This window comes from Canis lupus, chromosome 9 (assembly GCF_011100685.1).
Source record: "Canis lupus familiaris isolate Mischka breed German Shepherd chromosome 9, alternate assembly UU_Cfam_GSD_1.0, whole genome shotgun sequence".
NCBI lineage: Eukaryota > Metazoa > Chordata > Mammalia > Carnivora > Canidae > Canis > Canis lupus.
Genome location: NC_049230.1, coordinates 20,490,187 through 20,512,851, shown reverse-complemented (window position 1 = coordinate 20,512,851; position 22,665 = coordinate 20,490,187). Strand labels below are relative to the sequence as shown.

Genomic DNA, 22,665 nt, shown 5'->3' with positions numbered 1-22,665 from the left:
AGAGACTCAAAAGATGACAAATGCAGAGCTGGAAGGAATCTCTAGCTAGTCCAACCCTTCCCACCTCCCTTTTTACAGGTGAGAAAACTGAGGCCCTGGTTTGGGATTTCCAGAAGCCGGGGCTTCCCGGCTCTCCCACCCCCATCCCCGGCCACTCCAGAGCCTGCTGCCCGCAGGTCCGGGGCCCACGGGCGAGGGCCGCCTGGGACTCCCGGGGGACCCCGCCGTCGGGGCAGCCCCCGGGCGCGGCGCCGCCCATCCTCGCCGCCGGGGGCCCGGGCCGCGGCCGCCGCTGCGCACTCGCAGGGGAGCCAGCGACCGAGGGCGGAGGCAGGGAGGGGTGTTGGCGAGAGCTCGCGCGCTGTGTATGGTCTATCGGAGGCAGCTGACCTTCGAGGAGGAAATCGCTGCTCTCTGCTCCTTCCTGTAGTAACAGCCGCCGCCGCCGCCGCCGCTGCCGGGAGCCCGGGCCGCGAGCGAGAGCCGCGGGGCGCACAGCCGGCCCCGCCGCCCGACCGCTCGGCGCCACCAGGTGGGTGGCCCGGCAGCGCTGCCCGAGCGGCGCGCGCGGAGCCGGGGCGCTCGACTCCCGCCGCGGCCCCCGCGCCCCGGGGCCCGGAGCCCGACGGCCGGCCCGGGCGCGGGGACGGGTGTCCGGGACCGGAGAGGGAGCCTCGGTGCGGCGAGGGTGCCGGGCGCTGGACGCTGGACGCGGACGGAGGGAGGGGGCCGAGGGTGGGCGCCGTCCCCGCGCACGGGGAGCAGGGGGCGCTGTCGGGCTGGACCGTGGGAGACCGCGGGGCACGGCCGGGGGGCGCCGTGGAAGAGGCAGCGTCTGCCTCCCCCGTCCAGCCTCCTCCAACCACCCCAGCCACGTGCCGGCGGGGACCGAGCGAGCTTTTAGCGGGAGCCGTCGGTGCCGTCGCCCAAACTTTCAGCTAGAATAACACCCCGCCCCCCACCCCAGAAACTGGGACTCGGGGGGCTCGAGGCAGGGTAGTGGGGGTTCTTGCAGCCCTCCCCAGAGGGCCCGTGGGCCTCGGCGTCAAGTTTCTCTTTCAGTTTTCTAGCTGTTCCCCCCCACCCCCGGGGAAGCCCCGGTGGGGCGAGGGGAGAGGAAGAGGGGGAGGGCACCTGACTTTCGAGAGCCCCTCCCCAAGCCTCAGCGGGTTCCTTGTTGGAGGGCAGGGCGGCCTTCCCCTCCTCACCATCTTTCTTCCCGCACAGGAAAGCGTGTCTGTGTCTGTGGGAGGGGAGGGGCCAGGCCTGACTGCGGTCCAGGGATGGGTGGGCTCGGCAGGGAGGAGGCAGGCCCAGCCCTCACCCCTGTGGCGGAGAGACGCCTCTGCAGCCCCCTGCCCACCCTAGGTGAACAGACATGGCGGGCTGGATCCAAGCCCAGCAGCTGCAGGGAGATGCCCTGCGCCAGATGCAGGTGCTGTATGGGCAGCACTTCCCCATCGAGGTTCGGCACTACTTAGCGCAGTGGATCGAGAGCCAGCCGTGGTAAGTCCCCCTGCCCTGAGCTGTCCGCTGCGGGGCCTACCAGCCAGGCCCCTTGACCTTTAACTCTCCTCTTTGTGGTTTCGTGTGATTCTGGTCCTTTCTGCCCGTCTGTGTGGAAGGGGTGGCGTCCCTGGGAAAGGGGAACAGGGAAATGGGACCCTGGGAGGAGAGAGGGGGTGTTTCTAGACTCCAGGGCCTGTGGAGTTGCCAGGGAACAAGTCTTGTGAGCTCTGGAGTGCCCTTCACCAGAGCCTGGGATTTCCAAGTCCCTCTCGGTTCCTGACCTTCTTGCCCAAGGAGACATCACAGTAGGCTTCTCTCCCCTCCCCTGCCCCAAGGGATGCCATTGACCTGGACAATCCCCAGGACCGAGCACAGGCCACCCAGCTCCTGGAGGGCCTGGTGCAGGAGCTGCAGAAGAAGGCAGAGCACCAAGTCGGGGAAGATGGGTTCTTATTGAAGATCAAGCTGGGGCACTATGCCTCGCAGCTGCAGGTGGGTGTGAACACTAGGTCATCAGCAGGAAAGCAGTGTCTGCATTCTCTTTACAGCATCAGAACCCCTGGGTTTTTTCCTGGCCTGGTCACTGACTCACTGTGTGACCCTGAGCTGCTCCATGACTTCTGCTGTTCAATTTCCCCCACCCCCTCTTTCTAAATCAGACCTGTCGATACCTTTACCATGCTACAGAGCAAGAGGAGGTGTGTGTTTGTACCGGACAGAAGAGAGATGGGTGAAGTGGCATTCTAAACTGATGAAGCAAAGGGGATGGGGATAGACTGAGTCAAGAGTACTTTGCTAGGGAAAGGAAGACCTGAAAGTCCTAGAAAAGAGGGGATGAGGCAATGAGGCAACCAGACATCTCTCCTAAGACGCTTTTAAAGGTGCCAGAACAGCTGAAGTCAGGTGGAAGAGGGGCAGAACTGCCCTGAAGGCGAGAGCTGGATAAAGGAGCCTTGAATGAAGGACGTAGTTGTTAGGATGTGACTTCTTAACCGGGAAGGTTGGGGAGGTATCCGGAAGAGTCTAGGGGGGAGAGGAAGTTTTTGTGGAAGCAGGAAAGGGGTGTGGGTGGTAATCACAGCCAAGCATTTATTGGAACTTACTTATATTTTTTAGAGAACCCTTCTTAAATACAAGCAGCAGGGTTCCAGAGCAATACAAAGTCCATCCCAGAAGAGGAGGGAAACAGGAGAAAGCTGGGAGGAAGAGGAAGGCAAAATAGGAACCCAGGGCCAGGGCCATGGTAGAAAGTACCTTGACCTTGGCATTGGATGTCCCAAGTCTTGAGTCATCTGCTCATTTGTTTGCCTCTGGACAAGTACTTAACCTTTCTGAGCATCAGTTTTCTCATCTGCAAAATAGGGATAATAGTTTCTGCATGCATCATAGGATCCATGCTCTGAAAGCCAAAGGAGATGGCAGATTGGAAGTATTTTGTAAACTTCGTGAACTGAGTTTCTAATGCACTGCAAACCAAATATAAAGCTTTGGGAGTGGAAATCGAGTCAAGGAGAGATAGTGGTGTCGGTGACAGTTCTTGAGATTTCTCAGGGAAGGCTGAGCCAGAGGCTGGAGGAGAAAAAAGTTGAGGTGGGGGGTAGGTGGAGGGCACATGGCACCACGACCGGCATGGTGGGAGTGGCGGGTGGCTAATCAGAACTGCTGTTGGATTCTTTCAGAACACATATGATGGCTGCCCCATGGAGCTGGTCCGCTGCATCCGACATATTCTATACAATGAACAGAGGCTGGTGCGAGAAGCCAACAATGTGAGTGTCCCACAGGTGTGGGGACAGGAGCTGAGGTCTTTTTCTCCAGACACAACTGTGTTTTATAAATGCTGGCAAGAGAGCACTGGAGAGATAAGGGACATGGGCAAGTGTGAGAAGGAACAGTACATGCATGTACAGTCCTTGGCTTCAGGCCCTAGCTCAAGCACTTACTTGCTGTGTAACTTGAGTAAGTTACTTAACTTCGCTTAGCCTGTTTTTTCAATTGTAAATGGAGATAGTACCAGCATCTACTTTATGGAGTTGGTATCAGGGATGAATGAGATACTGTGTGGGCCAGGGATAGACAAACAGACCAATGAAACAGAAAAGGAGGCCCTAAACACACACACATATACACATGCACACATGCCTGGAAATTCAACCCACACTGGACATGGCATCACAAACCACTAGGGAAATGATTTGTCGTTTAATAAATGGTACTGAGGTGAAATAAGGAATGTTCTCTGGTGGTGTCTGTGAGGAGAGGTGGAGCTGAGATCTGTGTCAGAAGAGAACCCTGGCAAGCTCAGAGAGGTGAGGCTTAGAACCTCATCCCCCAAGCTCTGTAATCTTGGAAGCATTGCACATCTGCTTGAACAATGGGACGAACATTATATTATCCAGAGTAGAGCAAGATGAATTTCATAACATGGCATCACATGGGTACAGACCACAGAATAGTGCCTGGAGCTTATTTATTTATTGCTGTGGATGCTGATGTCAGGAATCTTACAGTTCATCCAGTAAACAATTATGGAGGTCCTGTGGGCTAGGACTGGGGAGACAGATAAAGGCCTGGTCCTCACCTAAAAGGAATTCAAGCAGTGATAAATTCTCTAGGGCTGAGCTGGGTACTAAGGGGGCATATATGAAAAGAGCACCCAGCTCAGACTGGGATAGCCTGGCAGGGGGATGTCATGAAGACAGGGGTGTCTAAACTATAGGGGTGAGGGGGAAGGAATGATGAGCAAAAGTAACAAGAGTGTATGTGTGGGTAGGAAGGTAGGAACCGTCTTAGCACATTTGAAGACTTGCAGGTAGCCAGTGGTACTGGGGGGAAGGGAGCCAACTGGGAAACCCCAATAGGTAAAGCCAGAGAGAGGCAAAAGCCAGGTCATAAAGAGTCTTCTAGGAAACTTTTATATCCCTTGACTTGTTGTCACCGCAGAACTCTCTGTAAACATATGAATGAATTTAGCTCCAATTAAGAAATACATGTCTATAGCATAGGGGTTGTCATGCTCACAGGGGACATCATTCCTTCTCCCAACCACATCAAGCTGTTCTTGAAAACCTCTGATGACCTACCCCTTGGGGATTTTGTGGTGAACAAGACAGACAAGGTTCTAGCACTCAGGGAGCGTATATCCTAGTGCAGGGAGGCAGACAAGAAAGAAAGAAAAAAGAACAAGACACTTTCAGATAAGGGTGGTACTATTTGAAATTGACGCATCAGAGAAAGTCACTCTGAAAAGGTGCCAGTTGAAATGCCAGCCTTAGGAAGATTTGGTGCCAGAATGTTCCAGAGTGATGGAACAAGTGCAAAGGCCCTGAGGCAGGAACATGTTTGTGTATTCAAAGAACGGAAAGTACCTGATGTGCTTGGGCAGCAGTGGGGCGGGGGGGGGGGGGGGGGGCGGCGGTAAGCAGAAGCTACTGGCTAGGGCAGCGGAGGCTATAGAAGGAGTTTGGATTTTATTCTGAGAACAGTTTACTGGAAAGGCCCTGAAGATTTGGTCTCCTCTCAGCCAGATGTGGAAGGAATAGATCAGACCAGGTCACTTAAATGGCCAGATCCAAGGCTTTATCGATGCCTCCCCTGTAAATTCCCTCAGTTACAAGAAGATCTTGTGTGAGGACACAGATGATGTGTGTTCACCCAGCCTTGTTCTCCACTGGGTCCCCAGCAACTCTCACGATCCAAGACATTGGATCAGTGAATGGATGTGGAATGAGGGGTCATCATCATTCACAGGAAAACCCAGGTAACTCCTGGATGTGTTGAGTTCAAGTCTCTCCAAAGAGAGACCCTGTTTGGGTGATTCTGGTGGACGCCAGAACTATAATAATAGAAGATTCTGTAGTGCTTTATGAAGTTGCCATAATCTGCCAGGTCACCTGTGTTCCCTCCTTCTTTCCAACTCCACACCAATTCTGGTAAATGACTATCCTTCTGACTCAAATTACCCTTTTTACTCTAGATTTGAAGTTTGGGGTCTGTGATCGTAGTGTTCCCCAAAGCCTGAGGTTGCCTTCCATCCTTACTGCCCAGCTCACTGTGGCCTATACTTTCCCTCTAATATGTCCCCAGGGTAATTCTCCAGCTGGCATCCTGGTTGACGCCATGTCCCAGAAACACCTCCAGATCAACCAGACATTTGAGGAGTTGAGACTGGTCACACAGGACACAGAGAATGAACTGAAGAAGCTGCAGCAGACTCAAGAGTACTTCATCATCCAGTATCAGGAGAGCCTGAGGATCCAGGGTGAGTGTCTGCTTCCACAGAGCCTCACTCGGAGCTTTGGAGTAAAGTAATGGTTCCCTGTGATTGAGCCTCTGCGATGGGCCAGACTTCAGGCTTTGCATGCATTTTCCTTTTTCTTTCTTTTTTGTTTTTTTAAGATTTAATTTATTTATTTGAGAGAGAGAGGATGGGTGGGGGAGGGCGGGGGGGGTGCAAAGGGAGAGGGAGAAGCAGACTCCCCACTGAGCAGGGAGCCTGATGAGGGGCTCCATCCCAGGACCCTGAGATCATGACCAGAGCTGAAGGCAGATGCTCAACCAACTGAGCCACCCAGGTGTCCCTGCATGCATTTTTTTCAATCCAAACTTTACAACAGCCCCAGGAAGTAGATAGTTTGTATCATCCCTATTTTATAGATGGTAGGACTGAGGTTCCAGGAGAGGAGGTAATTTGGCCTGGATTGTTTATTAGTTGTGGAACCAGATCTCAACTAGAGATATGTCATAAAATCCCTGTACTCTACTAAACAATATTCTCTCCTAATTGTAGGTATTCAGTGAGTAGCTCAATGAATGAATGAATATGGACAAGGTGTTCCCCAATCAGAGGAAGGACTTAGATTGGGAGTCTCCTGTTGAACCAGGCTGGGGCAAGGTAGAACTCCAGAAATGCCCCTTCTTGAGCCTCCCTGATAGGATATGGAACTGGAAAGAGGAGGTGACAGTGGAAACTCCTAGGTCTATAGTTTTCCAGTGACTGTCATGATAAGTGTGTGGGGAAAGAAAATTTAACTCAGAACAAATTAACTCTCAGTATAATTTGAGGAGTCTTGAGACATGGTCCATCTTCTCCCAACTCCACACAGGCCCCATCCTAGTGAGACTAAGAAGTGTCAAGTTGCCTGTTCTTTTGCTCTTCTTTCTTTGGCTTCTTAAGGTAAAACCACAGGTCATTGACTTTAGCCTTTATTTTCTGATACATATGTTTAGAGCTTAAATTTCTCTCTTAGCAATGCTTTAGCTGAATTTCATGATTTTGAAATATTTTCTTTTCTGAATAATCATTTTGCCTACATATTATTTAGAAGTATATTGTTTAATTCCCAAATATTTGGGGTTTTTTTTCCCTAGATGTCATATTATTGATTTCACTTGCGTTTCCTTTTGGTCTTTTTTTTTTTTAGTTGCATTTTATTATTGAATCCCACTATTGTCAGAGAACATACGCTGTATGATCTCAATTCTTTTATGTTAATTATTTTTTAAGGTTTTATTTATTTAGTTGAGAAAGAACAGAAGTAGGTGGAGGGGCAGAAGGAGAGGAGGTGCTTCTCCCCAGGGAGCTAGATAGGGGGCTTGATCCCAGGACCCTGGGATCATGACCTGAGCTGAAAGCAGATGCTTAACCAACGGAGACACTCAGGCACCCTGATCTCAGTTCTTTTAAATTTATTAAAAATAAATAAATAAATAAATAAAAATAAATTTATTGAGACATGTTTTATGGCCCAGTGTATGTCCTATCTCGGTGAATGTATCTTTGGGACTTTGAAAGAATGTGTATTTCAAAGTTATTTCATTTAAAAGTAGCAATTTTAAGTTAATTAATATTAACATATGTAACATAATGCATAATGTTAACATTAAAAAGTTGTACCCCCAAAAATCCCCCAAACCAAAAAAAAATCTGTGTTTTCCAAAACAAAATTTAGCGAGTGGAATTGCTTTTAGATTTTTACACATCTCTTTAATGTGAGGTTTAGTAGGAGATAGCTTGGTCTTGCTTTCAATTTGTTGTAGAGCACATATCTTGTAGCCTTTAGAAAATGTCACTGTGTTCCTATAAGAGATCAAAAGAGAAAAAGACAAGGTCTTCAGACCTTATGAAAACAGTTTTGGCTTTGTAGATTCTCAGTAAAGTTCTTGGAAAGCCTCCAGGAATCCCTGGTCCACACTTTAAGAACCACCATGGTCAATGTCTTTATTGATTTTTTTTGGAGGAGGGGGGCGCCTAATTGTTCTATCAGATGCTGAAAAAGGATCAAAAACTATTATATTGTGGAATTGTATGCTTCTCCAATTATTTCTGTAAATATTCTTTGTGTATTTTGAAGCTTTGTTATTAGATGCATATAAGTTTATACTTATTATGTCTTTCTGATTGATTGCTATGTTGATAACTTTGAAATGCCTTTCTTGATATCTGGTAATACTTCTTATCTTGAAGTCCACTCCAGCCTTCCTTTTTTTTTTTTTTTTTAAAGATTTTATTTAGGGATCCCTGGGTGGTGCAGCGGTTTGGCGCCTGCCTTTGGCCCGGGGCGCGATCCTGGAGACCCGGGATCGAATCCCACATCGGGCTCCCGGTGCATGGAGCCTGCTTCTCCCTCTGCCTGTGTCTCTGCCTCTCTCTCTCTCTCTCTCTCTCTCTGTGACTATCATAAATAAAAAATAAAAAATAAATAAAATGCAAGCAACTTTAAAAAAAATAAAATAAAATAAAGATTTTATTTATGTATTCATGAGAGACACCGAGAGACAGAGAGAGAGAGAGAGAGAGAGAGGCAGAGACACAGGCAAAGGGAGAAGCAGGCTCCATGCAGGGAGCCTGACATGGGACTCCATCCTGGGATTCCAGGATCAGGCCCTGGGCTGAAGGCGGCGCTAAACCGCTGAGCCACCCGGGCTGCCTCCACTCCAGCCTTCTTATTCTGTACAGCTACAGCCTATCTTGATACGTGTTTTAAAAAAAATTTTTTTTAAAGATTTTATTTATTTATTCATGAGAGCCACACACAGAGAGAGGCAGAGACACAGGCAGAGGGAGAAGCAGGCTCCATGCAGGGAGCCTGATGTGGGACTCGATCCCGGGTCTCCAGGATCAGACCCTGGGCCGAAGGCAGGCACTAAACTGCTGAGCCACCCTGGCTGCCCCTAAAAAAAAAATTTTTTTTTAAAGATTTTATTTATTTATTCATGAGAGACACAGAGAGAGATTGACAGAAGCACAGGCAGAGAGAGAGAAGCAGGCTCCATGCAGGGAGCCCAACACTGGACTCAATCCCAGAACTCCAGTACCATGCCCTGGGCCGAAGGCAGGCACTAAACCGCTGAGCCATCCAGGGATCCCTGTTTTTTAAAATTTAATATGTAGATACTGGGGTGCTTGGGTGGCTCAGTCAGTTAAGTGCCTCTGGCTCAGGTCATGTTCCCAGGGTCCTGGGATCCAGCCCTGCATTGGGCTCCCTGCTTAGTGAGGAATCTGCTTCTCCTTCTGCCCTCCCACCACCCCCCCCCCCGCCCCCAACACACACTCTGCTCAAGCTCTCCTCTCTCTCTCAAATAAATAGATAAAATCGTAAAAAAAAAAAAAAAAAAAAAAAAAAGGATAAGATAGGAACACCTGGGTGGCTCAGTGGTTGAGGGTCTGCCTTTGGCTCAGGGTGTGATCCTGGATTCCCAGGATCGAGTACCACATTGGTCTCCTTGCATGGAACCTGCTTCTCCTCCCTCTGCCTGTGTCTCTGCCTCTCTTCCTGTGTCTCCCATGAATAAATAAATAAAATCTTTATAAAAAAATGTAGATACCATATAGTTGAATCTTGCTTTTATATGTATTCTGACAATCTCTGCTTTTAATTGAGGTGTTTACTCCACTAATATTTAATGTACTATTTAATACAGTTGTATTGAGATCTATATTTTAATGTTTATTTTGTGTTCTCCCTAAATTTTATTTGCCTCTGTTCCTTCATTTTTAAAAACTATTTAAATATTTTTGGAATGCTGTTATGCTGTTTTATTTTATCTTTTTTTAAGATTTATTTATTTGAGAGAGAAAAAAGGACCATGCAGGGAGAGGGGCAAAGGGAGAGGGAGGAGAGAAACGGACTCCCCCCTGAGCGCAGAGCCCCACACAGGGCTTGATCTCAAGACCCTGATCTCATGATCTGAGCAGAAATCAAGAGTCCAATGCTTAACTGATGAACCACCCAGGCGCCCCTATGCTGTTTTAACTATTTGAGCTCTCCTCACCCTGCTGTGTCAGTATTTCCTGTACTCTGAATTTCTCAACACATTGCCAGAATCATAGTAGGTGTTGAGTAAATATTGGTGAGATGATTCTAGCATGCCTTCCTGTGAATCCATCTCAGACTGACCCCAGAGAAAGAACAGCCTTCTTCCTAGATTTGGGAATAGGAGAATTCAGGCTCAGTTCTTTTTTTTTTTTTTTTTTTTTTAAGATTTTATTTATTTGAGAGAGAGAGAACGAGTGAGGGGAGGGGCAAAGCAAGAAGGAGAAGCAGGCTCCCCACTGAGCAGGGAACCCAATGCAAGTCTTAATCCCAGGACCCTGGGATCATGACCTGAGCAGAAGTCAGATGCTTAACTGAGTCATCCAGGTACCCCCAGACTATCAGTTCTACCCCAAGCCTTTGATGGTTCATAGTACTTCCGATCCTATTCCTGGGTTTTTTGTTTCCTCCTTATGGGTTTGGATTAGATTCTGCTTTGGGTTTGTACCCATCATGCAATGTCAGTTGTCTCATTTATCAAGTTCACTCATCAGGAACACAGACTGTTGATCTGTTTGTGTGAGGGAAGGCTCAGCTACCTCAGCAGAGAAGACAATTGCCTCACATCTTCTGACCTCCCTCCCAGAAGCTTCTGCAAAGTGTCAGGAGAGACCTAAGTGGGTCATTGGCTTAGGGAGGTTGGGCCCAGGTGTGAGGATCACCATGACCTCCCTCTGGGTGGCAGGATTTCTGAGGCGGCCTCAGGACTACTCTGCTGCGTAACACACCTGAACAGTATTCTCTCTCAGTCCCGGGTAGTGGGATCAGAACCGTATTCCCAGTTGTGTTTTCGTTCTGGGCTTCTCTGGGCTGTCTAGATTTGCTTTAATCTGTCTCAGTTTGTGTGTCCATGAGACAGGGCCTAGGTCAGTGTGACATGGCCCTCCGAGGCCTGCTGTGAACTTAACCAATGATTTGCCGATGCTCACATCTCCTTGACTCAGCCCAAGTGAGGACACTGGGATATTCCTATGTCCCAGTAGGATATTCCTATGGGATACCAGAAAGGTGATTGGCAGGGCATCATAATCCCAGCATTTAGGATAGGGGTTACCTTTAGAGGCAGGGATGGGTTTGCAAGCAGGGAAGGATGTGTAGGTGTGATTTCACTGTGGAAATGTATGGTTTCTTAAGCTGGGTTATTGATACACAGGTATTCCTTGCATCATTCCTTCTTCCTTCCCTGGGTCTTAAGTATTTCATAATACATTTTTGGTAAAAGGGTAAGGAGGCTTCCCTGACTCCCTATTGCTGCTGCCATGGGTGAGTCCCAACACTAGTTTGGAGAGAAGCTGCCTCCCTCTCCTGAGAGAATCTTGCTGCTTCTGTGTGGCCAGTGGGCCCTGGACGTTCTCTCTTGCCTTCTCTCTGTCCCTCTCTGTCCCTCTCCATGCCTCTCCATCTCCTTCTGGTTGGTCAGCTGAGCTCACAGTAACCGAACCTGGACAAACAAACATGTTAGGCTCCTCCCAGCCCCTAGAGAAACACCTCTTCCCTAGGAAAGGCTGCTGTGCTCCAGGGGTGGGATCCAGGCCAGCAAGGCTGGAGCTTCCCTGAGGAGGCTCTGCCCTATGACATGGGTAGGACCGAGCCGCCACTGGGCTCTGTCACCCTTTAAAACTGCTCTGTAGGCAGCCCAGGTGGCTCAGCGGTTTAGCACCGTCTTCAGTCCAGGGCATGATCCTGGAGACCCGGGATCAAGTCCCACGTCAGGCTCCCTGCATGGAGCCTGCTTCTTCCTCTGCCTGTGTCTGCCTCTCTCTCTCTCTCTCTCTCTCTCTCTCTCTCTGTGTCCTGTTTCTCCCTCTGCCTGTGTCTCTGCCTCTCTCTCTCTCTGTCTCTTGTGAATAAATAAATAAAATCTTAAAAAAAAAAAAAAACCTGCTCTGTAAGCCACTATAACCAGCCAGGACTAACACCTACATCATCCATGTTGTGCAGGGCGGTTCCTTGAGCCTTTTGTGCATCATCACTTCTGTAATCCTCAGCGACCCACTGAGGCAGGGGTCGAGATTCTCCCATTTTGCACATGGACGGACAGAGGCCCCGAAGAGTGAAATGATTTGCCCCAGTTCACCCAGTTAGTAGTAAACGGTGAGGGCACAGGGCGAACCAGGCAGCGAGGCTTCCATGCTGGACCCCTGTGTGGCAGGCAGCTGTGTAGACTGAGGTGGGAGGGGAGGCCTCAAGGCGGGATCCTCCTCGCTGTGCCCTCAGGCTTCCTTCTGGCTGCACACTCCCTAAAGGGGAGATCAGAGTGGAGAGGCCAGGGACCAGAGCCTGCTCAGGTCTGGCCCCCCTGGCCGCTAGGAGCCCAGGTTCCATTGGTCAGATGTCAGGCAGACCCTCGAGGGTGTTTTCTCCAGAACAGGTGCGTGTGTTGCACGGGGCTTCCTACAGGAAGCTGGGAGATGATGGTGATGGGTGTCCTGTCCCCTCCTGTAGCTCAGTTTTCCCAGCTGGCGCAGCTGAATCCCCAGGAGCGCCTGAGCCGGGAGACGGCCCTCCAGCAGAAGCAAGTGTCCCTGGAGGCCTGGCTGCAGCGTGAGGCCCAGACGCTGCAGCAGTACCGCGTGGTAAGTGGGATCTGCGTCCTCTCTCCTCTCCTCCCAAGCTTTGCAGTCCGCATCCTGAGCTACCCGCGAAACCCGAGGGAGGGCTAAGGCCAGGAAGAGAGCAGGACCCGAGAGAGCTGGAGGCCAGATCCTTCTTTCCTGTGGGGGGCACTTGAGGCAGAGCAGGTCTGGGAGAGGGGAAGGCCTGTGCCTCCCGAGTGAGGCCTGCAGGGTTGTTGTCTGGGAGCCCAGGAGGGCCTGCTGTCCCCACCTCCCTTCAGGAGCTGGCCGAGAAGCACCAGAAGACCCTGCAGCTGCTGCGGAAGCAGCAGACCATCATCCTGGACGATGAACTGATCCAGTGGAAGCGGCGGCAGCAGCTGGCAGGGAACGGAGGGCCCCCCGAGGGCAGCCTGGACGTGCTACAGTCCTGGTAATGGTGGCTGGGGGGTGGCCCGGGGCAGGAATGGTGCTACCAGCTGCTCATTCTGCCTCCTGCGTTTCCTTGAGCAGCCAGCTCGCTCCACCCCGTGGCAAGGCTTCGTTCACTAGGGGTTCTGGTTTCTTTTTTAAATTTTTTTTTTTTTAATTTTTATTTTATTATTTATGATAGTCACAGAGAGAGAGAGAGAGGCAGAGACACAGGCAGAGGGAGAAGCAGGCTCCATGCACCAGGAACCTGATGTGGGATTCGATCCCGGGTCTCCAGGATCGCGCCCTGGGCCAAAGGCAGGCGCCAAACCGCTGCGCCACCCAGGGATCCCGGGTTCTGGTTTCTGATAGCGACTTTGGGGCCCCCATCTTGTGCCACCTGCCCAGGAAGGGAGTCACTGTACTAGGGAGGGGGCAGGAGGGCAGGGCTGGGTGTGCGGAGCAACACTCAGGCTGAGTGGACTCAGTTTGGAGTTGCTGCTCCCAGATGGTTCTGTGTGTTCCTGAGAGGCAGGGCACTCTGCTCTGCTCTGCTCTGTGAACAGGGGCGGGAGCTTAGGTACAGAGCCTTCCCTGGTGAGGCTGGAGCTGGGACTTGGGGCCTGGAGCCCGGGCGATGGGGTGACTCTATTGCCCTCCCGGTGGCCTGGGGCCCCTGTGCAGGTGTGAGAAGTTGGCCGAGATCATCTGGCAGAACCGGCAGCAGATCCGCAGAGCTGAGCACCTCTGCCAGCAGCTGCCCATCCCCGGCCCAGTGGAGGAGATGCTGGCCGAGGTCAATGCCACCATCACAGACATCATCTCAGCCCTGGTGACCAGGTGATTGCTGCCTCTGGCCACGCCCAGCCCCGGGTGGTTGCCTTGGGGGAGGCAGGTGCTTTGTCCCCTGGGGTTGGGGGGCAGCTCCTGTCTGAGTCCTTGTCTCTTGCCCGGGTCCCAAAGCCCTCTGTCCTCAGTTGCAATGGCTGCTTGGTTTCTGTTGTGGGCGCTATGTGGACTCCTCCCAGCCCCCGCCAGCCTGTGCCAGCTGCTGAGTCATTTCACTGTCCCCCTCCCCTGGCCCACCGTCTCCTCTGACTTCTCAGTGGCCTCTCTGGGAACAGGAGCTATGCCACGTGCTCTTCCTTTACCTGCCAAACCCCAGTAGCCTCCCCACAAGGGGGACCAGGGCCCCTCTCCTGAGCCAGCATCATGTCTGGTCTGGTCCCTTGTGTCCTTGCAGCACATTCATTATTGAGAAGCAGCCCCCTCAGGTCCTGAAGACCCAGACCAAGTTTGCAGCGACAGTGCGCCTGCTGGTGGGCGGGAAGCTGAACGTGCACATGAACCCCCCCCAGGTGAAGGCCACCATCATCAGTGAGCAGCAGGCCAAGTCACTGCTCAAGAATGAGAACGCTCGCAAGTACGTGTGCCTCAGTCCCTGCCTTCCCCTCCCTCCGTTCTGGCCTGGAAGCTCATGTCTATTCTGTAGCCAGGGTCCTGTGTGATGGAGCAGCTCAGCCTCCCTTTCTGCAGCAATAGTCCAGTGTCTCTCTAGCTCATTCTGTCTGTCCTGGTATATATTTTGTTCCTTTGGCACATAGTTGGTCTGCATGGATTGCACTGTTGGGTTGTTCAAGCACCCGTGCTAATCACTGGGACACAGCGATGATCCGCACAGTACTTGGTCCCGTCTTTGCCTAACCCAGCAGAGCAGGTGGCAGTCATGAGAAGAGTATTGTGTGTGACAGGGGAGATGTAGGGCCCTGCAGAAGGAGGTCTTGGGGCAGGGGGCAGGATGGCAGTGTTGGGATGCAGGTGAATGGGAGTGGCTAGTGAGACCATGTGGAGGGAGAAGAGAGAGACGACTTTCAGACAGAGAGAACATGGGCCTTGACCAAAAGGAGAGTGGAGAGAAGGCTTATGTGGCTAGAGAACCCCGAGTGGGATCCAGGGATCAGGGCAGGCTGCCCACAAAGGATGCAGTGAATGAATGGATGAGGGCATAAATGAGTGAAGTGGGAGACTTGGTCCTGTGTATCGAGTGCCTACCATGGGGTCTGGGGACAGGAAGGCAAAGAGGTTCTCATTCTCTTAGAGCTTACATGTTGGCTCAGGAGGGAGACAATTATATGCTTGTAATAATACAGCAGTGTCAAAAAGTGATGAACTCTAGAAAGAAAATGAAAACAGAGTGATGCCACAGCATCTGGATAGATGTTACCTCACCATGTGAGTGGCTGGAGAAGGCCTCTTTGAGGAGATATTTGAATTGAGACCTAAACAAGAAAGTCAAGAATGTTTGGGGCAATAGGAAGAACAGGTGCCAAAGTCCTGAGGTAGCACCAAGTCTGCATGTTCAGCAAATAGACAAGTCAGCATGGCTCCCCTTGTCCTATGTGAGGGGAGAAGAACCCACTAAGGCCAGGGAACTGGGGCAGGGTTTGACCATGGGGTCCTTGTTGGCTGTGGTCATGGTTTTTATTGTTAAGTGCATTAGAAGCTGCCAGAGGGCCCTGAAGGTCCCCACATCAATCTCAATGTTGAAGGAATTTTTAACCTAATGACAGAGACCCAGAGCCCACCGTTGAAGACTTTGCTTTACTCTCAGGTTAATGAGAAAGTAAGCCCAAGACATGGAGAGAAACACCCTTCCTTCCTTTCTCTTCTCTTCTCTTCTCTTCTCTTCTTTCTTTCTTCTTTCTTTCTTCTCTTCTTTCGTTCGTTCGTTCTTTCTTTCTTTCTTTCTTTCTTTCTTTCTTTCTTTCTTTCTTTCTTCTTTCTTCTTTCTTTTTTTTGAGAGAGAAAGAGCGGGGAGAGGGGCAGAAGGAGGAGCAGAGGGAGAGGGACAAGCAGACTCCATGCTGAATGCGGAGCCCAACATTGGGCTTGATCCCCTGAATCCTGAGACCATGACCTGAGCCGACATCAAGAGTCAGCCACTTAACTGACAGCCACCCTGGCACCTGGAGATAAAATGCTCTTGGGGGACGAGGCCTGGGCTGCTGGAGGGCTTCCCCGGCGTGAACCTCCGGCCCAGGGCAAGCACAGAGCCCTGCTCCTGGCTGGGGCCCACATGACAGGGCTCTCCTCTCCTCTCAGTGAGTGCAGTGGAGAGATCCTGAACAACTGCTGTGTGATGGAGTATCACCAAGCCACCTGCACTCTGAGTGCGCACTTCAGAAACATGGTGAGGCCAAGGCCTGACCCCTGGAGGGAATGTCTGCCCAGGGCCAAGTAGCTGTAACCAGCGCTCTCTCCTCATCCGCCGCCCCCATGCCCTACCCTGCAGTCCCTAAAGAGGATCAAGCGTGCTGACCGGAGGGGCGCAGAGTCTGTGACAGAGGAGAAGTTCACAGTCCTGTTTGAGTCTCAGTTCAGCGTTGGCAGCAACGAGCTTGTGTTCCAGGTGAAGGTGAGGCCGGGCTCTACCAGCCCCCACAGGTCACCTAGAAAGGTGAAGATTTAGCCGAGGCCACCTGACTGGTTTGGGAAAGCCAGAGTTCTGAATCCTCACCCGGTCACGGACCATTTAGCCCATGAGGCTATCAGAAAACCTGCTTTCAGTCTGCTGGTGCCTGCTTGCTAAGTTATAATCTGGTACCAGCCACAGAGCTTAGGTAATGGGCCAAGAAGAAGCCTGCTGTGTTGTGTTTGTTTGATTTTGCCTTGGTTTGATTGAGAGGGCTTGTGGGTGGGATCTTGGGTGAGGAATGAGGGCTACGTGAGGGCAAGGTGGGTGCTTGTGTGCCTTCTATACTCATTCCTTTAACTCCTGTAGACTCTGTCCCTTCCGGTGGTTGTCATCGTTCACGGCAGCCAGGACCACAATGCTACGGCCACCGTGCTGTGGGACAATGCCTTTGCCGAGCCGGTGAGTCCTCGTGGGAGTCCCAGCTCAGCCCCCACCCCAGCCCCCCTGGGTCCTAGGAGTCTCCCTGGGTAGGCCCCAACCCCTTGGGCCCCTGCTGGGTGATCCCCCACCAGCCCCACGGCCACATCAGAGCTGAGGTAAGGTAAGGAGCAGCTTGTGTGAGTGCGCCACCCATGGCACGTCCTCAGGCACCATCTGGGGTCTGGGTCTCGGGACTGGGATTTCCTAAATCTGTGAGCTTAGACTTTGGGCTCTGGTCTCTGATCTCACTTCAGCTTGTGGTTTGAGTCCTTGATCTCTATCCCAGACTCCTAGTCTGGGTCTCTTATCACCGTATGCCCACCCCTCTGCCCCTGCCACCCTGCCTTTCTTTCTCTCGTGTTTGTGTCTCCTTTTCTGGATCTTTCTTAGTCCTGTCTCGAGTGGTATCTGTGTATCTGAGTGTGTGTATGTGTGTGTGTGTGTGTGTGTGTGTGTGTGTATAAATATTTCTTCTTTCCCTCTCAGGGCAGGGTGCCATTCGCCGTGCCTGACAAAGTGCTGTGGCCACAGCTGTGTGAGGCGCTCAACATGAAATTCAAGGCCGAAGTGCAGAGTAACCGGGGCCTGACCAAGGAGAACCTCGTGTTCCTGGCGCAGAAACTGTTCAACAGCAGCAGCAGCCACCTTGAAGACTATAACGGCATGTCGGTGTCCTGGTCCCAGTTCAACAGGGTGAGGGAACTGCCTCCAGCTGCCTGCCTGGGACCACCCATGCCCTGCCAGTCTCTCCCCACCTCACAGACAGGTTACTGGCCTCAGTCAGTGCCCCACCCTCCATCCTGAGTTGCCCTCTCCTATAGCCAGGAGAGACAGGAGCTAATACCCCAGGGAATGGAGGAAGGGGCAATGAGAAACTGCACTAAGCTCTAAGAGCCAGAGCAGGACAGTGGAAGGACCCTGGGGCTGGGAGTCAGGATCCCTGTCCTAGATCTGTTAACTATGGCCAGGCCCTTCACGGCTCTGTGCCTCAGTTTCCCCCCCTGTACCTTATAGTAGAAATGACTTTGGAGGTCTCGTCCAGCTCAGAGAATTCTGGGCACTTCCTACCCCCAACCTCTGTGTCTGAGAGGAGAGTCGGGTTTACTGTCCCATCGCTAGGCTACGGGCTGGGGTTGTGTCCGTTTAGGGACTGCTGAGTGGGGGGCAGGTCAGGTGAGGAATTGAGAGTATGTGTGAGTACAAGAGGGCACTGACTGTTTCCTGGGCCACCTGTGATGACCGGGCCACAAACCCTGACTGACTGAGGGTTTCCTGGGGGCTCTCAGGAGAACTTGCCCGGCTGGAACTATACCTTCTGGCAGTGGTTCGATGGGGTCATGGAAGTGCTGAAGAAGCATCACAAGCCCCATTGGAATGACGGGTGAGGAATGGAGAGGCCCAGGGTTTGGGAGGCCATGGGCTCAGGGAGCAGGAGACGCTGGCCCAGTAGTGACACTCTATGCTTCATGCACCCAGGGCCATCCTAGGTTTTGTGAATAAGCAACAGGCCCATGACCTGCTCATCAACAAGCCCGATGGGACCTTTTTATTGCGCTTTAGCGACTCCGAAATTGGGGGCATCACCATTGCCTGGAAGTTTGACTCTCGTGAGTGCTCTATGTTGCCCACACTCTGGCCCCAGGAACCTGGGCTCCCATGTCCTTGCTCCCCATTCTCCATGACATCTGCATCCTTAAAAGGTTTCACCAGGGGAAAGACTTGACCTGAATTTCCTTTCTACCATCTTCCATTGTGGAGAACCTAAAATCACTGGCCCCGTAGCCTCCAGAGCTGCTGGGGAAGTTCTTCAGCAGTTCTGGGTTCTTCTCCTTTCTCTGCCCTGACCTAGCCTTCCTGGCATCTCCTTGCTTGTTTCGCTGGGTAGAATGGTCCCATGGTCACTTACTCACCCCTATGCCAGAGGAGCACAAGACAAGGGGTGGGCTGTCAGAGCAGGCTAGTAAAACCCCAAATGTCTCTACAAGCCTGATCTCAAACCCCATGCCCCTGCCCCTGAGGGTAGTGGGTGGTGGGAATGAGCCTTTCCCTTTCACAGCTGACCGCAACCTGTGGAACCTGAAGCCGTTCACCACACGCGACTTCTCTATCCGGTCTCTGGCGGACCGGCTGGGGGACCTGAACTATCTCATCTACGTATTTCCCGACCGGCCCAAGGATGAGGTCTTCTCCAAGTATTACACTCCTGTGTTCGGTGTGTCTCACCCTGATGGTCCTGGGCCCTTCCTCAGCCTGTAGACAAAGCTCTTGGGGCCAGGCAGCGGGGACTCCCCAGGAGGAGCCCAGGGTCCATCTCCCCTGTGGACTGGGTCCATGGCTTGGTGCAGAACTCATGGAGGGGGTTTCAGAACTTACAACCGAGAGGGAAATCAAAGCCTCTGACCCAGTTGTCTTCTCTGCAAACCAAAAAGCTGGGTGGATTCTCCCTTCTGCACTCTGGGAAGAAGAGACACCAGTGCTGGCAAAGGAGGCAGGATAATCATACTGGCAGATCACCTGTTACTCCTATCTTAATGGGCTGCTCTCAGGACTCCCACCCTCAAACCTGTCCCCGCTCCCCCCCACCCTGCCAGTTGAGTGTAGGAAGCAAAATGGACAAGTTTTTCATCTTCAACTTGTCCCCAATCCGTTGTTGGGTTTGCTGCTTGGCATTGATTTTACTTCCTTGGCAGAGGTGGGGCGAGGAGCGAGTGAGCAATGGGGTCTGGGTGGCCCTGAGGCCGAGGCCATCAGCAGGTGTTTATAGGAATAGTCTGGGAAATCTCATCCCTGCCAAGGCCCTGGGGGATGGGAATAGGAGGCAGGCTGCATGCGGTGGGCTTGAGCTCCCAGAGACTGGTTCTCATCACTGTCCCCCCTCTTGGCAGCTAAAGCAGTAGACGGATACGTGAAGCCACAGATCAAGCAGGTGGTCCCTGAGTAAGTACCCAGGGTCCAGCTCTGGCCTCCCACTGCCTCTCTCTTCCCCTCAGCACCCCTCACCCCTCACCACTGCCCCTCCCGCTCACAGGCCCTGCGTGGCCCAGCCCTCCCTTCCCCCTGAAACCTGGCTCAGTTTCCCCCTGGAGAGGGAACTGGGCTTAGTATCAGTGGGACCAGTACCCAGGGCCCCAGGCCCACATCTGGAGTCCCAGGCACAGTGGGCACTTTGTCCTTCCATACCCCCTGGGCCCTCCCCAGGTCAGCTGCTGCCGTGAGGCCGCTGAGGCTCTGCCTCGTTTCTCCTGCAGGTTTGTGAGCGCATCTACAGATTCTGCTGGGGCCAGCGCCACCTACATGGACCAGGCCCCCTCCCCGGCCGTGTGCCCCCAGGCTCATTATAACATGTACCCACAAAAGTAGGTTGTGTTCTCACGGGGCTTCTCGGGGAGGACCTGGGCACCTGGCCTCAGGCTGGGCCCCCAGAGGGCTGGTGGGCAAAGGGACCCAGAGCTCCTGTAGGTCTAAGACCACCCAGGCTGGGCTCTAGCATGTACCCAGGTGCAGGGAGGGGGATCAGTCAGTAAAAAGTGTAGAGCATGGGCTACACATAGCAGGCTCCTTGCTCTGAGGCTGACTAGCTATGTGGCCTTGGGAAAATTATTGAGCCTCCCAGATGCTCAGTTTCCTCATCTGTAAAATAAAGGCAAGAATACCTACCACATGGGATTGGGGGCAGGACTGAGAGAGTACAGGTAAAAGCATTTAGCTCAGGTGAAGCTGTTGTTCTTAAGAGTTGGGTGGAAACAAGGTATCAATTGCTTTCCTCTGGAGTTTCCAGGGCAGAGAAATAATTCTCTTCTGAGCCATGGGTGGCCCCAGCTGGATGTGTCTGGGTGCCTGGGAGGCACAAGCTACAGTGGGATGACCATGGGTTACAAGTCACAAAGACCAGTCCTGAATCAATTTGCCAGCCAGGTGGCCCTGCGCAAGTTTCCAAATTGAGCCTCAGTTTTCCCCTCTGTAAAGTGGAGTAAATACCTACCTAACAGGTGGCTAAGGTGACATGACACCTGATGTAGGTGTTCAGAAGGAGCCCAGGATAGAGCGGAATAGCATTGCAGTGGGCCAAACTCACTGGCCCAACCGCCCCGTTTTGCAGAGGATGACAGAGACAGGGGCAGGGAGAGGAACTCTCTGAATCCACTGAAGAAGGCAGTGAGAGTTGAGACTAGAACTTGAGTATCTCCCAATGAGCCAACAACTGACGTTTTCAATTTGGGGTTAGGGAGGCGTCCAGGCAGAGCCAGTCGTGTTCCCATGAGACTGTAGTCTGAGTGCGGAGGGGGCCGGAGGCACACCAGCTCCCTCTGACCTCCCTCACCCTCTCCCTCCCAGCCCTGACTCCGTCCTTGACCAGGATGGAGAATTTGACCTGGACGAGACCATGGACGTAGCCCGGCATGTGGAGGAACTCTTACGCCGCCCAATGGACAGTCTGGACCCCCGCCTCTCCCCACCTGCTGGTCTTTTCACTGCGGCCCGAGGCTCCCTCTCATGAATGCTTGAATCCCAGGCTTCTCTTTGGAAACAACACTCAGTGTGAAGGGGTCATGTTAATTGTGATTTTAGTGTTGCTGTGCATATATTGGTGCCTCTGCTGGCAGCACATGTCCACACGTACGTGTGTGTGTGCATGTGTGTGCGTGCGGACACACAAGATGTGCCTGTCTTGCCTTTGTCCTCCTGGGACAGCAGCCACCCTCTTGCTTTTCAGATCAGGGCATCCCAAGAGCACTTGGGGCCTGTATCTGTTGTAGAAGGGGCCGCTTTTGCTGCTATTGCAGGCACGCAATGCAGGCAAACCTATTCCTGCAGGGGCCTTTACTGCCTAGCACTTGTTTGAATGAAATTATTCAAGAAGGGCCCCGGAGGCAGGTCATGTCTCTAAGCTTAAGTCGTACTCCTGAGTTAGAAGCTTTGACTCCCAAAGCTTGTACATGTGCATTTATGTATGTGCATCTGCTCTCAACGTGTGTTGGTCTATTGATTCTTCCCTTCGGGAGGGAGGCCAGGGGTTCAATTTTGAGTAATATTTTATAGTTTAATGACTATGGACTTGTGACTTTTGTGAACCAAGTGCTTATCCAGGCCGTGGCCCTAATACAGCAGAAATGGGTCACTGGAGTCGGGTCTGTCAGGGCTGCTGTAAGCATGTAGTTTCTTGGCCTCCTGGCCTCCACCAGGGTACTTGGGCTTCACATCTGTGGTGCTGTTGCCCAGTCCTGTTCTCTTTCCAACTCTCTCCCCTTCCCTCCATCCGGCCTCAGCCACCTTTCCCTGACGCTCTGCAACCTTGCTCCCAGGAGAGGTAGGACACGGCCAGGAACAGGTCTAGGACATGGTGGGTGAACAGAGGGCCCGGGACTTCAGTGTTGATTCCCTCCCCTCCTGGAAGAAAAAACCCTGCAGTAAGAGACAGCATCAATTATAGCTGCTTGCCGCAGGCCTGTGCAATCTGGAGCGAGGGGTAAAAGCCTGTCTCTGTCCACTCTGCTGGGGGGTACACCTGGAACAGGCCTCATCACCATTGCATAACGCTGAGGTCTGAGAAAGCCTGGCTCCCAGCCTCATGCGCCCCTCCTTCTGAGGCTATGAGACATGCAGTGGGGGGCCGCTGTTGGCAGAAGGTGGGGAGTCTCAGGTCTAAACATCCCTGAAGGAAGGTGGGGACAAGGAGAGGGATTCTTGTGTACTTTGTACATAGGCCACACATTTGTGTAAACAGTGTTTTTGAATAAAGTATTTTTTTTTTCATATGTTTGGTGGTGCGGCTCCTGGTTGGGCAGCCCCCGCCCCTGCCCCGCCTGCTCCTTGGGAATGGGGATCCCTGGCACTGGGGCTGCATTGCCCTTCCCTCCTGTGTGCCTGATGCTGTAATTGTTTCTAAAGCTACAACTCTGCTCCCTTTTCCGTGTGTTGAGGATGCTGTCCAGCCCCGGGTCGCTGTCAGTGCGCTGCTCAGACGACGGAACGAGTAGCG

General features: G+C 52.4%; 1 protein-coding gene across 3 annotated transcripts; it reads left to right on the top strand.

The window, feature by feature from the left end:
- The first annotated feature begins 6 nt into the window (after positions 1-6).
- On the top strand, positions 7-22,441 carry STAT5A (signal transducer and activator of transcription 5A). 3 transcript variants are annotated; one of them, XM_038547291.1, is made up of 19 exons: positions 7-78; positions 1,369-1,506; positions 1,845-2,001; positions 3,189-3,278; positions 5,596-5,770; positions 12,270-12,400; positions 12,661-12,812; positions 13,475-13,630; positions 14,034-14,213; positions 15,893-15,980; positions 16,083-16,205; positions 16,572-16,664; positions 17,172-17,378; positions 17,972-18,066; positions 18,162-18,292; positions 18,742-18,897; positions 19,571-19,622; positions 19,934-20,041; positions 21,021-22,441. In XM_038547291.1, exons 2-19 carry the CDS (start codon positions 1,379-1,381, stop codon positions 21,181-21,183), a joined length of 2,385 nt encoding a protein of 794 aa, XP_038403219.1. In that variant the 5' UTR covers positions 7-78; positions 1,369-1,378; the 3' UTR covers positions 21,184-22,441. The 3 variants fall into 3 exon arrangements, with proteins under 3 accessions (XP_038403219.1, XP_038403218.1, XP_038403220.1); XM_038547290.1 differs by lacking the exon at positions 7-78 and adding an exon at positions 431-532; XM_038547292.1 differs by lacking the exons at positions 7-78; positions 1,369-1,506; positions 1,845-2,001 and adding an exon at positions 5,120-5,269.
- Positions 22,442-22,665: the final 224 nt, after the last annotated feature.

Bases quoted from the DNA above. Each gene is read 5' to 3' on its own strand.
- STAT5A (XM_038547291.1), top strand. From the start codon at position 1,379: ATGGCGGGCTGGATCCAAGCCCAGCAGCTGCAGGGAGATGCCCTGCGC. The intron at 3,279-5,595 runs GTGAGTGTCCCA...ATATGTCCCCAG, and splicing joins TGGTGCGAGAAGCCAACAAT to GGTAATTCTCCAGCTGGCAT. The intron at 16,665-17,171 runs GTGAGTCCTCGT...TTTCCCTCTCAG, and splicing joins ACAATGCCTTTGCCGAGCCG to GGCAGGGTGCCATTCGCCGT.